General features: G+C 38.2%; 1 protein-coding gene across 1 annotated transcript; it reads right to left on the reverse strand.

Annotated features, from left to right (window-relative positions):
• Window positions 1–7375: 7375 nt before the first annotated feature.
• Window positions 7376–14986, reverse strand: TM4SF1 (transmembrane 4 L six family member 1). The gene is made up of 5 exons (XM_045851858.1): window positions 14695–14986; window positions 13171–13260; window positions 12935–13080; window positions 10101–10281; window positions 7376–8223 (listed from the first exon to the last, which is right to left on the reverse strand). Exons 1-5 carry the CDS (start codon window positions 14869–14871, stop codon window positions 8209–8211), a joined length of 609 nt encoding a protein of 202 aa, XP_045707814.1. The 5' UTR covers window positions 14872–14986; the 3' UTR covers window positions 7376–8208.
• Window positions 14987–15288: the final 302 nt, after the last annotated feature.

Below are 15288 nucleotides of genomic sequence, written 5' to 3' on the forward strand. Positions count from 1 at the left end.
AATCAGGACTCCCTCCCAAACCTAGGGAGCTAGATTGCTTAATGGGCATATAGTGTTCCCTGAGAGAACTGAAGCGAGGGTCACAAAGGTGGTAACCCTGGACATCTATTTGAGAGCAGAAAATATGGACAAAGCATATGAGTTCCTGTCCATTAAACAGGCAGCAACTAATTATACTGAGAATTTTCTTCTCTCATCCTGAATTTCTGGTTGTCATTGAAGGACTCCTGGCATTTATCCTCTATTGTCATTTAATGAGTTTACCATGTTTCCAGCTCTGTGCTTTTCTTCTTATCTGCTAATAACTTTCTTTCCATAGCTGTAGCCCCAGGGTCTGATAGTTAAGTAATTTGGGAAGTTTTGAGTTAAATAGGTTTTTACAACAACATTTCTCAGAATTTATGGAATATTAATGTGTGTGGTTAATCTTTGTGAAGATTTGTACTGTGTGTATTATTTTCCAAATGCTTACAGAAGTATCTCATTGAGCATTCATTTAGTTTAGAATATGCTGATAAAGTCTCAGGCAGAGACTACTATCTCTTCCACTGTATGTGTTGAATTGTGTCCCCTCAAAAAAGAACATGCTGAAGACCTGGTACCCAGTGCCTCAGAATGTGGTCTTATTTGGAAACAGTCTTTATAGAGATAATCAAGTTAAAATGAAGTCATTAGGCTGGGCCCTAATGTATTATGACTTGGTGTTCTTATAAAAAAGGGAAATTTGGGCACAGGGACAGCTATGCAAAGAAATAAGCCAATTTGAGGAGACACAGGGAAAAGATGGTCTTCTACAAGCCAAGGAATGCCTGAGGCAGTCAGAAGGTAGGGGAGAGGCCTGGAAGAGATCTTTCTCTGGCACTTCATGGCCCTGCTGACATCTTGATATCAGATTTCTGGTCTCCAAAACTGTGAGACAGTAAGTATCTGTTGTTCTCAGCTACCCAGTTTGTGGCGTTTTGTTAAGGCATCCCTAGGAAACTAATATATCCCTGAATATCCCTATCTCTAGCTGGATAGTAAGTCAATTATGTTCATTTATTTTCCTATCTATTTCTGAAAAATACATTAAAATTTTTATAATAATTTTAAAAATAACACAAATACCCATTCTTCTTTTCTTCTACTTAATAATTGATAGAAGTATCAATTACTAGCTAGACAAGTGGCCAGTTAGACAAGAGATCATAAAACTTTCTGTAAAGGGCCAGAAAATAAGTATTTGAGGCCTTGTAGGACATATGCTCATTGTCACAACTACTCAATTCTGCCATTGTAGCAGGAAAGCAACCACAAACAATATGTAAACAATAAAAATGGATGTGCTCTATATAATTTAATTTACAGAAATAAGCGGCAGACCAAATCTGGTCCACAGGAATAGTTTGTTGACCTCTGATCACTGAGCACCTATTGCATGCCAGACACTGTTCTAGAAACTGGAGATGCCATACTGAGCAACATAGTCAAGGACTCTGCCTCATGGAGCTGAAAACATCTCATTCACAGCTGTGTCCTAAGCACCTCATGTAGTGCAGGACACTCAATGGGCAATCCAGAAATACTAAACCAGTAAGTAATTAATGGTCTTTGGGACTGGAAGAAATGAGTCAAACCTTTTGGGTTAGAGGCCAAGGGGAAACTCTGAGCCCCCTGGGATGCTGACTAAAGCACAAAAAAAAAAGAATCTCTGTTGGTAGTTTGATTTCTTAGCAAGGCAAAAACAAACAATCCAATACCAGTCAGTTCTTATATGCACCACAAAAGAAACCAAAAACAAACAAAAAGACAAGCCTACAAGAATGATCACAGCACCATAGCACATATTTGCCAGGAGGCAAAAACTGGAATCCAAGATATCCACTAATAAAATAATAAATTTGAACAACAGAATACTATACAGCAAATAAAAAGATCAAAATATGATTACATGAGATAACACAGATGAATCTCAAAAATATTGCACTGAAATCACCCACTCATATGTCCAGCTTGGACACTGAAGACTGAAACCATAAATTGTCCCACAGCTTTCTGTCCACATTTTCACAATTTTATTATTCCATAATCTTCATAAGCATAGCTTTGCTATTCCAGAGTACTTTCGCCTGGACAAATAACTTTATTGTTTGTTACAGGAAGCTCCTGAAAGACCCATCATCTCTTCAATAGAGAACATCAACAGTTTACATCTCAAGAGTCTTTGAATCTCTCTCCTCAAAATCCTTGCCTTGATGTTCCCACCAATGAGAAACAATATCATAATCCTCACCAATCCTATTCAAGCTTTCACATAGAAAGACTCACTTTAAACCAGAATCAAAATCTCAAATTCAACTTGTTCCTTCCCCCTGCAACATACTACTACAGCTCTTTCAAGGTGGCGACCTCCTTGATGACAGTAAACAATACACAGCTTTCTCTTATGAACAGATCATTCTGGTGATATTTTGGGAGCCAGAATAATGTTTATTGAGAAATGTTTAGAGAGAAAAAACAGACACAAAAAAGAACATATTTTATGAATCAATTTATATAAAGTTCAAGAACAGGCAAAATGAAATGATGATGATAGAAATCAGAACCATATTTTCCCAGTGTATGTATAGTGGTGAGGTGCATATTGATGGGAGAGGTTGAGAGTTTTCTGGGTGCTAGAAATGTCCCATATCTTGATTTAGATGATGGTTACATGGGTGTAAACATATAAAATTTACTGAGCTGTACATTTTTTGTGCATGTTATTGAGGTAAACAATGATTTAAATAAAAGTTTTCAAAAATTTAAGGTTAAAGATTTAATGCGCGTCAGAGATGATCAGAAGAGCTGACTATAGCCTTGGCTGGTGTGGCTCAGTGGATCAAATGCTGGCCTGTGAACCAAAGGGTCACTGGTTCGAGTCAGGGCACAAGGCTGGGTTGTGGGCCAGGTCCCCAGTAGGGGGCACGTGAGAGGCAATGACACATTGATGTTTATCTCCCTCTCTTCCTCTTTCCTTTCCCCTCTCTCTAAAAATAAATAAATAAAATCTTTGAAAAAAAGAGAGCTGACTCTAGTTTCGGAACCTTGCTTTAGTCAAGGGCTTGTCTTAAACAATATAGAGTTAGGTATTCAGAGAGATCACAACTTGTCTATCTTGGTTTTGTTTTCAGACCCTTCCAGGCATTGTCTTCATCTGAGATGAGAGTGGCTGTTGCACGTGAGCCCTGCACATGAATCAGTGATATCTGTGCACATGTGACAGAGAAGGGTGTGGTGCAAATTAGCAAGTGGCATACTTGACACAGAGTCTTCTTTCCACTGGCAGGATGGGACTTGTGCATCTAGAACCCTAGACACTGCCCCTCTCGGGGAACTATTATATATTGCTCCTATTAAAAAAAACAGTGTGTGAAATATTTCATAAGAAGGTTTACCACCCCTTTCTCTCTTTTAAGGATTTAGCTACATTAGTTGAGATTACATTTAGAATTCTGTCAAAATTGTGAGAAGGGACAGTGCAGATGGTTTCCATTCTCATTATTTGTAAGCTTCACCCAAATGGTCTCATGTAGTAATAGTTTGTTCTTTATAATTGCTGTATAGTTGGAAAGAGTGTGTGTGTGTGTGTGTGTGTGTGTGTGTGTGAGAGAGAGAGAGAGAGAGAGAGAGAATTGATTGATTACAGGAGTTAACATGAAATTCACCTCCAAAAAGGCTTAACAATCTTCTTTAACTGCAGTAATTAAAATACGTATCTACGTTATTTCATGTTAAAGGGAAGGAGGAACAATGTGTACGAGCCTAGGGTGAGTGACTCAGTTTCTGTACTTGTTAAAACACATTGGATAATCTTCACACACCCAGGCTGGGCCAAGTCCTATAAACCCATTCTGTTGTTAACCTTCCCTTCATTTCAGAAATGTAAAATGAGAAAAATTCAGGTACAAAAAGCTTTGATAAAAGGCCAATGCTTAAATTAAAGGAATTTTGTTACTTTAATTCATTTTTAAAAAGAAAAACAGATGAGGTAGTTGATATTTTAAAAAATCTTGTTTAGTATCTCAAACTAAGTAGATGCCATGAACTTACATTTCCCAACACAGAGTGGGAATAACGACCTCCTCTTAATAATGTTTTAGCTGGTGGTTACTTCCTGCCCCACCGGGCCCACCCTCCACCTGATCACTAGCTCATTTACTCTCCACTGTTGACTGTAGAATGAATCCTCTGTTCGCTAGTAAGAACAATGGTTTCTCATACATTTGGGACACTTCCTTTAAAGACTGTGGACTGCTCCCTGAAGGATTTTAGAACTAAATCTTTTGTAATTTTTATGTTCTTTCCAAAAGTAATGTGTTTATTATAGAAACTTTAATAAGTATAGATAAACAAACCAAGACAAAAATCACCGAGAATCTGATTAAAATTACATTTTACTTTATACATATTAAATACAAATATAATTTTATTGTGCTGACAACATTTTATCAAACTAGTTCTTTGTTGGATTTTTGGGTTGTCATTTTTCTTGTTATAAACAATACTCCCAAAATTATTCCTGGAAACTGAGTATCCTTGATGATTCTCTTTAAAGTAATTTCTAAAAGTCAAAATACTATATTAAAAGATCTGCAGACTTTATAGATTGTCTAAGAAGTTGCATCAAATTCCATACCTGATTCCATACCACAGAGGGTAAGCATAAGAGGGAACGTAATCAGTGTTCTCATACACATCTAAGAAACAAATTGTAATGAAGGTAATATCCCATCAGTTTTCTTAGATTTCAGTTCAAGAGACTTCCTTTATGCAGGCAGTTATTTGTAAATTTGGTCACCATGGTAAATTTGGTTACTATTCTCTATGACCCTTAAGTTGAAGTATTTAACCTTGTGGCCATGGGTACTACTCAAGTGATTCAGATTCTACAGCATTTTTATTAGTTTTATGCTGCCAGGTGATAACAATCTGTTTTACTATCCCTGAGGGAATTTCCAGCCAAATTGAGGGGTTTAGAATATTACAGATTCAGAGTGTAAGCCATAAATATATATAAAAAGAAGGCTTTAATGTGGATAAGTTATTTCCTCTGGGCAGTGGCAGTGTCTGTCACTAAAGAATTTACAGGGAAGAAGGAATCACTCAGACAGGGGTCTGGGATGGGGATGACTGAGTGCCAGAGGGGCTTGTCCAAGTAAGTCCCCTTAGGCGAGTGGGGAGGCTGAGGGTGTACTGGAGGAGGTAGAATCCCAGCACCTGGGCTGGGCGGCAGAGGTAGAAGTGCCAATGAGAGGAGCTGAAAAGCCTGGGTTTTCAGTTAGACCTGGATTAGAATCATAGTTTTATCACTTGCAGAAGACATGGTCTTGGGCAGATTTCTTAGCCTCTCTGAGCTTTGACTACAAAATAGAGACAAGAACCATCTTCTAGGGCTGTTGAAGGATTTCAGTAAAATAATATGTATAGAAGCTAAGTACCATAACCTGACATGGTTAATAATTATTACTGCCATTTCCTTTGAGGATACATTTAGGAAAATAAGACAATTATACTGGATCATTATGCCTTTTTCTTTGGATCCTCTATTGCACAGGTTCTTAACTTGGCCTAAGAACTCCCAAGAGGCCCATGGATAGATACCTGTGAGAAAAAGTATAAACTTGGATGGGGAAAAAAATGTCATTATTTTTATTAATCTGTAATGAACACTTAGTATTTCCTTTATTATGGTTGCATGCAACAATTCAGAGTGGTAGCAGCAATACTGATCATGCTTTGATCAGCAATACAAAATTACATATTATTTTCATATCACAATAAAATTCTTGCAGGTATCTCAAAATTTCATTTCAATTGGAATTGTGTTTTAAAAAATATAGTAGTTCATAGTCCCACTCATTAGACCACTGCTAGATCACATGTGATCACTGTTTTCCTTTCCACAGATATTGATGTGCTAGAGCTGGCCATCAAGGTAACTATATTATAATTTTCAAACATATTTTGATAAAATATTTCAGTACATTGATTTACTTTGTAATCTTACGTACTTTCTTGTATTCACTTTTAAACAGTATGCTTCAAAGCAGTCTGCAGGCTTCATCATACTGCCAGAGGGACAGAGGCATGAAAAAGACAGAGCCCTTCAATCAGGAAACCACTGGTGGTAGCTTCACAGGCAGTGGGAGCCCTGCTGTCCAACAGCCAGTGGAGCTTCTTTATTAACCGTTGTCTGTGGCTAGGCAAATAAACACCTGTGTAGATGTAGACCAACCCCATCTCTGTGCCCTGGATATCATTTCATTTTTCAAAATCCCCTCCCAAGTATATGTTTATTGATTTTAGAACAAGAGAAAGGGGGAGAGAGATAACATCGATGTGAGAGAGAAACATCAATCAATTGCTTCTCTTATGCTTTGTGACAAGCATTCGAACTGGGCGACCTAGGTATGTGCCCTGACTGGGAATCAGACCTGCAACCTTTTGGTGTAAGAGACAGTGCTCCAGTGAGCCTTCTGGCCAGGGCTCATTTCAGTTTTTGTTTCACACTGTGACCTCTGACCAAACTCACTCACTGTTCTTGGCAAGCATATCAAAGATTTCTAGTTGATGATCATCTGTGTACCTTAAAATGTAGCCATAAATATTTTTGTTAGGAAGGATGACAACTAGAGATAAATATCAAACTGGTGATGGTATTGATTACAAAACTTAATTTATTGCCAGACTGTTGGGAGGCATGGATCCTGGCGCTACTGCTTTCTCTGTCCCCCTGTCTTGTCAATTACTAGCACTTGTTATACTGTTTTAAAAAGTACAGTTACCAGAGTCTGCAGCAGAAAATAATCTGTGCAGAATTGTTGGGTCATCTGCTCTGCTCTGACTCAAACTTAATTTCCTGTAAGTAAATTACCCTGTCATAAATTCTGTTACATTCTATTCTGTTTCATTTGTTGGTCTTAAGATACCTTCTTGTTATAGTGGTCATTACAGCTTTGCTACATCATCAGAGAGTATTGAAATCAGAAAATTTCTGAAGAGAATTCCCAATAAATAGATCAGGGGATCCTCTCACTTGAAAGAGCCTAACTCTCTACAACTGACATAAAATATTGAGAGAAAAATGTCTGTTACTCCTTCCCTTCAGGAGCTTGATGCCTGCAGCACCCCACAGAAAGGAAGGTTGCCTAAATGGGGAGAAGACCACAAGACATGGCATAGCAAGGACAATGCCTGGATACCAGAAGAAGGTAGGAGAGGAGGGAGAGAAAGTGGGATAAAGGACCCAGGAAGCAAAGCCCCTGGCAATAGGGGTTTCACAACCTGGGGGGAAAAGCAGGGGAAGAAAAAAGGAGAAACTTTAAACAAAAGACAAAGAAACTAAGCAAGAAAAAATGGTAGAGAATACTTTATTTGGTTGTATTTAATCAAGCAAGTTTGGGGTATTTCCTTGTGGTCCTCCTACCCCATCTCCCTCTTGCCCCATTTTCTTATGATGCTGATCAACTGCTGTATTCCGTCTCCCATCTTTCTTTCTGTCCAATTACCCAGGCCTTTCTCTTCTTAAATATATGACCCTCAGTACTTGTCATTGAAGAACAAAAAGCTTTCCACATATTAGGAAAATTTAGGATCTGATAATGCTTGCAGCAACTAGCAGCATTGCACGTTTTGACTTGTTCAGTTGGTTTGGAGCATCATCAGTCAGTCCTCCCACTCTGGGCGAGGAGCTATCTCTCCCGGAAACCAAAACAGTTCAAAGAGGCCTGTGTTAGAGACCTGCAGGTATATACATGGGAAACACCATATAAACAGTGAAAAAACATCTTGTCAAGTTGTTGGACTTTCTCCTTCACGGTCTTAAAAAAAGCAACTAGAAATCTATCACTGAGTAAACATTCGCATATATATTCAATAATAATTGGGATGTGTAATGTTTGTCAAAAATATTACTTCAAGGCAAAGTTATCTCAGATATGTTGAGGATAGTCACTCAATCTGTAAATTACCTCCAGTGCACATTTTATTTTCTCATTCCTTAAAAAAAATGTTTGTTTGCTATGTGTAAACACTGACATCACATGAAGATGCCAGTCTCTACGTACACTTTTAAAAGTAGAATATAAGAAATATGATACACTAATACAAAGTTTTACAAATTAATACAAGTAAAATATATAAATTACAATGAAATGAAGATTGTGGTTCTGTCTTGAAGTGGTTCTTTTAACAGTCGTATTGCTGTAAAGAAAATGAAATATGCATAAGGTTACGATCTGGCTAAACAAACAATGGTGTCATTTCAGTCTTTTAAACTCCTGTTTTACACAAACATAAAGCAGACTGATCTCAACTTCAGCAGAGCTTTGGTCAACAATACTGAGAGCTTAGACAATGCTTCCAAAATGTTTCCTAAACAAACCAGACAGACCTGTTGTCCTCTCTGAGCAAAAGCTGCAGAAAGGGGCCATGGAAACTGTAGCTTACCAGTGCTGAGTTGGCATTGAGCATGTTTGGGGCAGGTTTTTAATCTCGAGGATTTCAGAGATAATGCCATGGGACTTGCACATGGGAGTGGGCTCAATGTGGTAACCTTTCCAATTAAATGCTACTGAGTTACAAACTTGACTCATCTACACCGAAAACCCTGCCCTTTGAAAGTCACTTTTGTCTTGTAACAAAGGTAAACAGATCTGCTGTGCAGTCTTTGGAAAGAAGCCTACTGTGATTCAGATGGTAAACCCAGTGGGACTATTTGCTCCCTCCCAGGAGAGGGTGTCACTCTGCTAAACCACTACAGTGACTTTGGTCATTGACATATTATGCCTGTCCCCAAAATGTACGAGAGCTGAAGTCCAGTGGGGCCTTGCCAAATTTAAACTTTGCCTTAGATGAAGCTCAAAGCTAAAGATAGGTTAAACTGTAGTGATCCTGAGAGGATTATTCCCTGACTCCCCCAAACCACGTTGCTAGGAAACAACTCCATGTCAAAGGTTTCCCACTCTTTTGTTTTCTTGGGAATTTGGAGAGCTCCCAAAGAAATTATTAATCTTGCTGTATTTGCCTGATAAGGAAAACTAGATTTTTATTTTAATTTCCCCTCAAAAATTATAGAAAGTTTCCTTTTATTTACAGCAAAGTTTTCTGTGGTAACAATGGGCTTTTAGTGTTCATTGGGTTTTGTCTTATTTTAAAAGTTATGAGACCTTGAACCAGAAAAATAAATGGTTAGGAAAATATCAGTTAAATAAATTTCTGTTTACCTAATCCTGTTTTATAGAAGAAAGCATAAAATAACACCCTCCCTAAAACTGGACCAATGCTAAACTTCCATCAATTCAATAATATATGATTTCTGAGGGGGTTATAGAAACAAGGGCTTTCCCCACTACTAACAAATACATATTTCTCTTCAAAATCATATCGCCAGGAAACAAGTGCTTCCTGGTTTTCTTTCACAGTGAAAGGCTATGGAAAGGCTACTAGTGATTTTCTATGCTTAGCTGTTTGGGCTTTTTGTGACTCCTTATTAGGAAGGAATTATAAAAAACCCAACAGAACAGCAAGTATTACATACAGATTAAGAGCAGGTGCTGTGACATAAAATGACCCAGTGTGTGAAGCCTGTTACTTCCTGCCTGAGTAGGTGATTTTAGAAATATTGCTTAACCTCTGAGTCATAGTCTCATCTGAAATATGGGTTTAGCACAATGCCTGGTGCAATGAATGTTGGCTATTATTTGTCAAAATCAGTTGGGAACATGAGAGAAGCAAAGAGAGGACATTTCTTTGTGTCTGCAGCCAGAGCAGAGGTAGTGAAAGGGGCAGTGGGTTAGCTCCTAAAGGGGGCACTTTATCTATGGGTGGCATTTTCCTGTATTCACAGAGCCAACTATAAAGAACCAAGGTAACTCAGTGACTGTGACATTCAAGGAAATGTATTATTAAGAGCAAAACTGAATGTGGTAAATGCTTTGCCACAAAGATGATATAGGAATAAATGCAGATAGGATGAGCAATATTTGATCTTGCCTTTTTCTCTATGGTGAAAACAATGGTGCATTATAGTAACTGAATATAGGAGGGACATGCTACAACCTTTTCACACAGGTTCTTACCTGATGGTGAGTACAGCAGTAGCCACATATGCCTCCAAGCATTCCGTTTATTACTTGAATGAGACACAAGATGAATTCAATTCCACCAAGCGCCAAGAGGATAGAAAACAAAGAGATATTCCATTCCACAGCATGCTGGGGTTCAAGGCACTGGGACCACGTGGTTTTATCTAGAAGGTATCTGTAGATAAGAATGGAAACTTCTGACATGTAACCACATCTGATGTGATGTCTCATAAGCTACTTTTTGTGTGTTTTTTTATTTAGAGAAAAAAAATTAATTAACTCAATGGCCTATCTCAAATTCTTCCAATCCATATCATTCCACAAAATGACAATTTAGCCCATATTTTGTTGCAGTGATAAATATAAATTCAAAAGACAGTATTGAGTACCTAGTGTGAGTGAGACATTGAGCCAGGGCTGGGGATACAATAGTGAACACAGCATGGGCTCTGTCCTGGAGAAACACAGTTTAAGAGAACAGATAACAGGCAATCTCAATACAACAAGTACACTAATCCAGTATACCACATATGAAAGAGCCACAGAGGAAAGTTACCTAAGGTAGGCCAGGGAAAACCTACTTATGTAGCTTCTCCACAAGTCTGAGCTTCATGAAGGTAGAAATTAGACCTTTTATCATTGTATATCCAGCCTCTAGACCAGGAGTGTCAAACTCATGATGAGACTGGGGGTCACATCTGCCTTGAGGTTGCCTTCAAAAGACTGAATGTAATTTTAGGACTGTATAAATGTAACTGCTCCTTAACAGTTAAGCAAGAGCTCAGCACTGCCGCCAGGTAGAAACAAGGTGCCAGGCTGGATAAAACAAGGTGGAAAAGGCTGGATTTGGCCCACGGGCCTTGTGTTTGCCACCTGTGCTCTAGACACACAGTAGGTTCTCAACACATTTTTAAAGTAATTGAATGTTACATAAAAATCCAAAGTCACTATGAGAAATAATGCGAAGGCTGTATCTGACTGAATATGTATATCTTAAAAGATTTTCCAAATAACTGGATAGTCATACAGTCTGAAAAATTGTATCATTCCTTTCCTTGAATTTTGACCTTTGCTACATCATAGAGTATTTTAGTCCTTAATGAACTAAGATTTAATCTTGTGGAAAAATCTAGGATTGAGTTAATTCCACAAAGAGGCCTGGTATGATTCTTTCCTTATCACTTCTTCTTAACACAGCAAGATAAAGAGGATGGAAATGAGAGACCTAACTTTGGAATGGTTCATTGAGGCAATCAGAAATTCCATCTGTTTATTACAAAAAATTATGTCGTCCTGGCCCTGCCTTTTTGCATGTCACTGAAACAAAAAACAGTAATTTCAGGACACAATGTAAAAAAAATTCTCTGGGCCCACTTGGCTATTGAGCAACTAATCATTGACAGTGACCATTTGTTATTCCCTTTATTGCAATTCCTGGAGATGGTGAAGTAGAAGATTTCCTGTAGAAGCTGAGGTGAATCATGGGAGGGAGTAGAATCAAACAGCCATAAAAAACATTTAGTGATGGCTCTCACCTCTCCTTGCATGCCAGCTATGTTAGTCATAACTTTATTTTTTAGAGATGGGTTTGTGCATTAGTTTTGTATGTCTGTGCATACATGAGTAACTTATTTCTACTAGTACATTCAGTAAGTCCTGAGCATAAAAAATCATAATTTTTGAACACCAAAATTTTATACTCCGTAAGTGCTAATTTTCCTTCAAAGGCTAAGGTTGGGCTATATTCATTGGAAGCTAGGAGATGATAGTAACAGAGAACAGTGGCAATGCTCACAGCGTGTTAGCTCTGTAACATGGTTTACCTACAGTATTTCATTGATAACTGCCTGTGGTTTTATTTTACAGATGAAGAAACTGAAATGCAGACAGCTCAGTTTACTTTTTCCTGCCAACTTAGAGACTAAATGCAGAGCTGGGATCAAACCTAGGTTTACCAAATTTTATACTTGACCTTATGACCTTACTCTGTGTGATACAATTCATGAGGGACATTCTTCATAATATGAAGGCAATTAAGATTCATTATTCATATTATTTCTACTCTGTTTTCTCACCAGGTATTCTTGCCAGCATTCTAAACCTTTCAAAATTCAAAAAGATGTCATTCATTTGTTATAATATATATCAGTTTCTATCAGCTGTTTTTGTTCTTTTCTCAATAACAGAGAAGAAATGTCAACATAAAACAATGGAACATCTTAAATTATCCTGATGTTAAAACTGCGAACAAGACTGGTCTTATATAGCCTGATCACTTTAAATAAGGGTGCAACTTACAGTTATTATGTTATATGTGAGCGTGTGTGTGTTGGAGGTTACTATGATTTCCTCAGGTTTTGATTAAATTCACATAGTTTCCATCCATGTAAGGATTCCATCATATTTTTTAATAAAATCAGCCAGCTGTTCTGAAATAGTGTATATACCATACATAAACACAAACTCTATAGCCAAATTGCTTGGGTTCAAATCCTGACTGCATGTCCTAGCAGTGTGACTTTGGGTAACTACTTCATCTCTCTGTGTCTGTGTTTCCTCCTCTTTAAAATGAGAGCAATAGTGACAGTCACCTTGTAGGGTTATCATGAAGACTGAATCAGTGTATTCATTAAAAAGTTTTAGAGCTTCTCCAGGTCAGGGACTAAGTGTGAATCCTCAGCACCCTAACCCATGCCTGAGTCAGTGCCAGTAAACCAGGCTGAGTGGATGGATGAATGCATCAATGATGCCTTTGCAGTGTGATGAGTTTGCCACTATACACCTGTGGAGGGTAAGAATGTGTGGTCTGTTGAGGAACGATTACTCACTGTCCTTCGGTGTCCAAAAAGGTATAGTTCCAGTTGGAGTTGTGATCGAGGCACATTGGTCCTGCTGCTAAGCCCAGGGCTGCCACGATGATGCAGTAGCCAGAGCCTGCGATTCCGATGAGAGCCGCCAGTACAGAAGACAGCATCTAACGGGAGCCAAAACACGGAGAGTGAGCCACAGAGTGTCCCAGTGGCGACGTGGAAACCATTCTTACCATCAGAGTGGAAGGACCTACCGCACATCTCTTGCCGCAGTTTTCACTGCCGCAGCAGCCACAGCAGTCTTCATGTTCCAGCCCAATGAATACGAATGCTGGCAGGAATATCTGGTGAGAAAACGAGCAGATCTGAGTCATCATCTTTCCCCAAGCTCATAAGGGTCAGGTTAAGGGTCTTTGGTAAAACATATTTGTTTCTGACATTGTTGACCGGCTTTGGGTTAAATTGATCAAGTATTTCAAATAATGTGAAATGGTGAAGAGGAAAAAACTTTTTCATGCAGTATCTTCTTGTTTTCCTGTAATGTGTCAAATCATTCTTTAGGGTGAGGGTGTGGTTTGGGAGGGCTAAAAATAATAACCTTTGAATGTGGTTATTCTACCAGAGCTCCTAACGTAGTCCCAGCTGCAAATGCTGTTTTGGAACTATTAAACCTTGTCTTTAAATCTGTTTTTCATTGTAAAACATAGAAGATACCAACAATCTTTAAAAGAATAACTGAAACCTTTTTCTGTGAAATGGAATCAATGAAAGCATTGTATAATAAAAGTGTGCTTTTTTTTTCAGACAGGATTATATGCTTGTAGCTCTATGATAAAGCTTTTTAAATAGAGTATGAAATATTTTGAGGTCAAAAGAAGCTTTAACAAGTGCAATATTAAGGACAAATGACTGCATTAACATGATAGTAATGTTTAAATTCAAAGCAGATTTACCAAACCGTAATTAGTGGATCAAAGTTTAAATGTTTTAATACCCTTTATTTGACTAAGAAAATTATTTTGTCCAGTATTAGCAATTCCATAACACTTCTCTTTAAGATTCTCAATCCCAGCATTTTAAAGTAGCAAACTCAAGTTTGTACACATTCTTTCCATGCTGTGGTTAAAGCTAATATTTTCAGCTCCAAAATTGGCAGACAAATTCCTCTCACTTCAATTAAAAATAAACCTTGGAAAAAACAACACATTCCACTACTAGCTTCAGACCCACACAGATCTGCTGTGCACTGTAGGGTTTTTCCTAGACACCACACCCCAGGATTACATAAAGGAGAAAATTTATAATTCTTTCTAAATAGCTATGCACTCACAATTCACTATTTTTTTTTCTGTCACAGATGCCTGAGAACAAACAGCAGGGATTTTAGATCCCAAATTCTATTGATTTAGACAGAAAACCAGCCCGACTTTTCCCAGCTCCCCAGAGCAAAAATGTTCCATGACTGCCGGCTTTAGGACTACAAACTCCAGTCTTTCAAATCTGATTTAAAAACTACTATCTGTTTCTAGTTGTAACTAAGAGAGCTTAGCAAAAAGGTAGTTCTTTTAGTTGAAAGAGGATTTTGAAAAACAACATCCAGTAAAATCAGTACACTATGCTTATCTCAACTTTTGCGTAATCTACTTCCAAAAGAAAAATGAACAAAAATCACTGGATTTGGAATTTTGCATTATAGAAAACTTCCCATGACATCACAAGAAAGCATGATATTTAACAGGAGAGAATTTTTAAGATTGTAATAATTTTAAATGACTTACCAGCAAGCCCCCTCCTATGATGCCAGAAAACAACCATACGTATATGCTGAGGTGGTTTTCAGAGGCATACTTTATTTCCCCATTGGGAAAGTAAAGCAAAATGTTAGCTACAATGCAGAGAACGGCGAGCCCCACCAGAGAACATCCGATGCATCGTGCGCATTTGCCGTAGCACATGGTGGCAGGGAGTCTGGGGATTTATTTCTTCCCCCTTCACTCTGCAGCTCAGTGATGGTCCAAATCAGAAGAGAGTGTGTCTGTCGGCACAGAAGGCAAAAGCTAATTTTCAGCCCATTCCCACAACCTCTTAAATACTCTGAGTTCTTAGTCACTGGGTGGATGAGATACTTTGTTTTCATTGGTCCTGACTGTAGGCTCCAGTAGGGGTTGGGGGAGGTAGGAGGAATGTCCCGCCCTTCAAATGAAATCCTGGGAGAAGTGAAACCAGGGGCAGGACGTGAGAAACAGTCATAGGCAAGAGAGAAAATGATTAATCCTCAACAAGGATTAACTCTGCAACTCCTTTCAGGATAACGAGTCAACAGGAAAGTCTGATACCATTTAGCAGAAACTGTCAAGTATAAGTTTTCACAC

This window comes from Phyllostomus hastatus, unplaced genomic scaffold (assembly GCF_019186645.2).
Source record: "Phyllostomus hastatus isolate PE091 unplaced genomic scaffold, TTU_PhHast_1.1 phas_contig_86, whole genome shotgun sequence".
NCBI classification, from domain to species: Eukaryota; Metazoa; Chordata; class Mammalia; order Chiroptera; family Phyllostomidae; genus Phyllostomus; species Phyllostomus hastatus.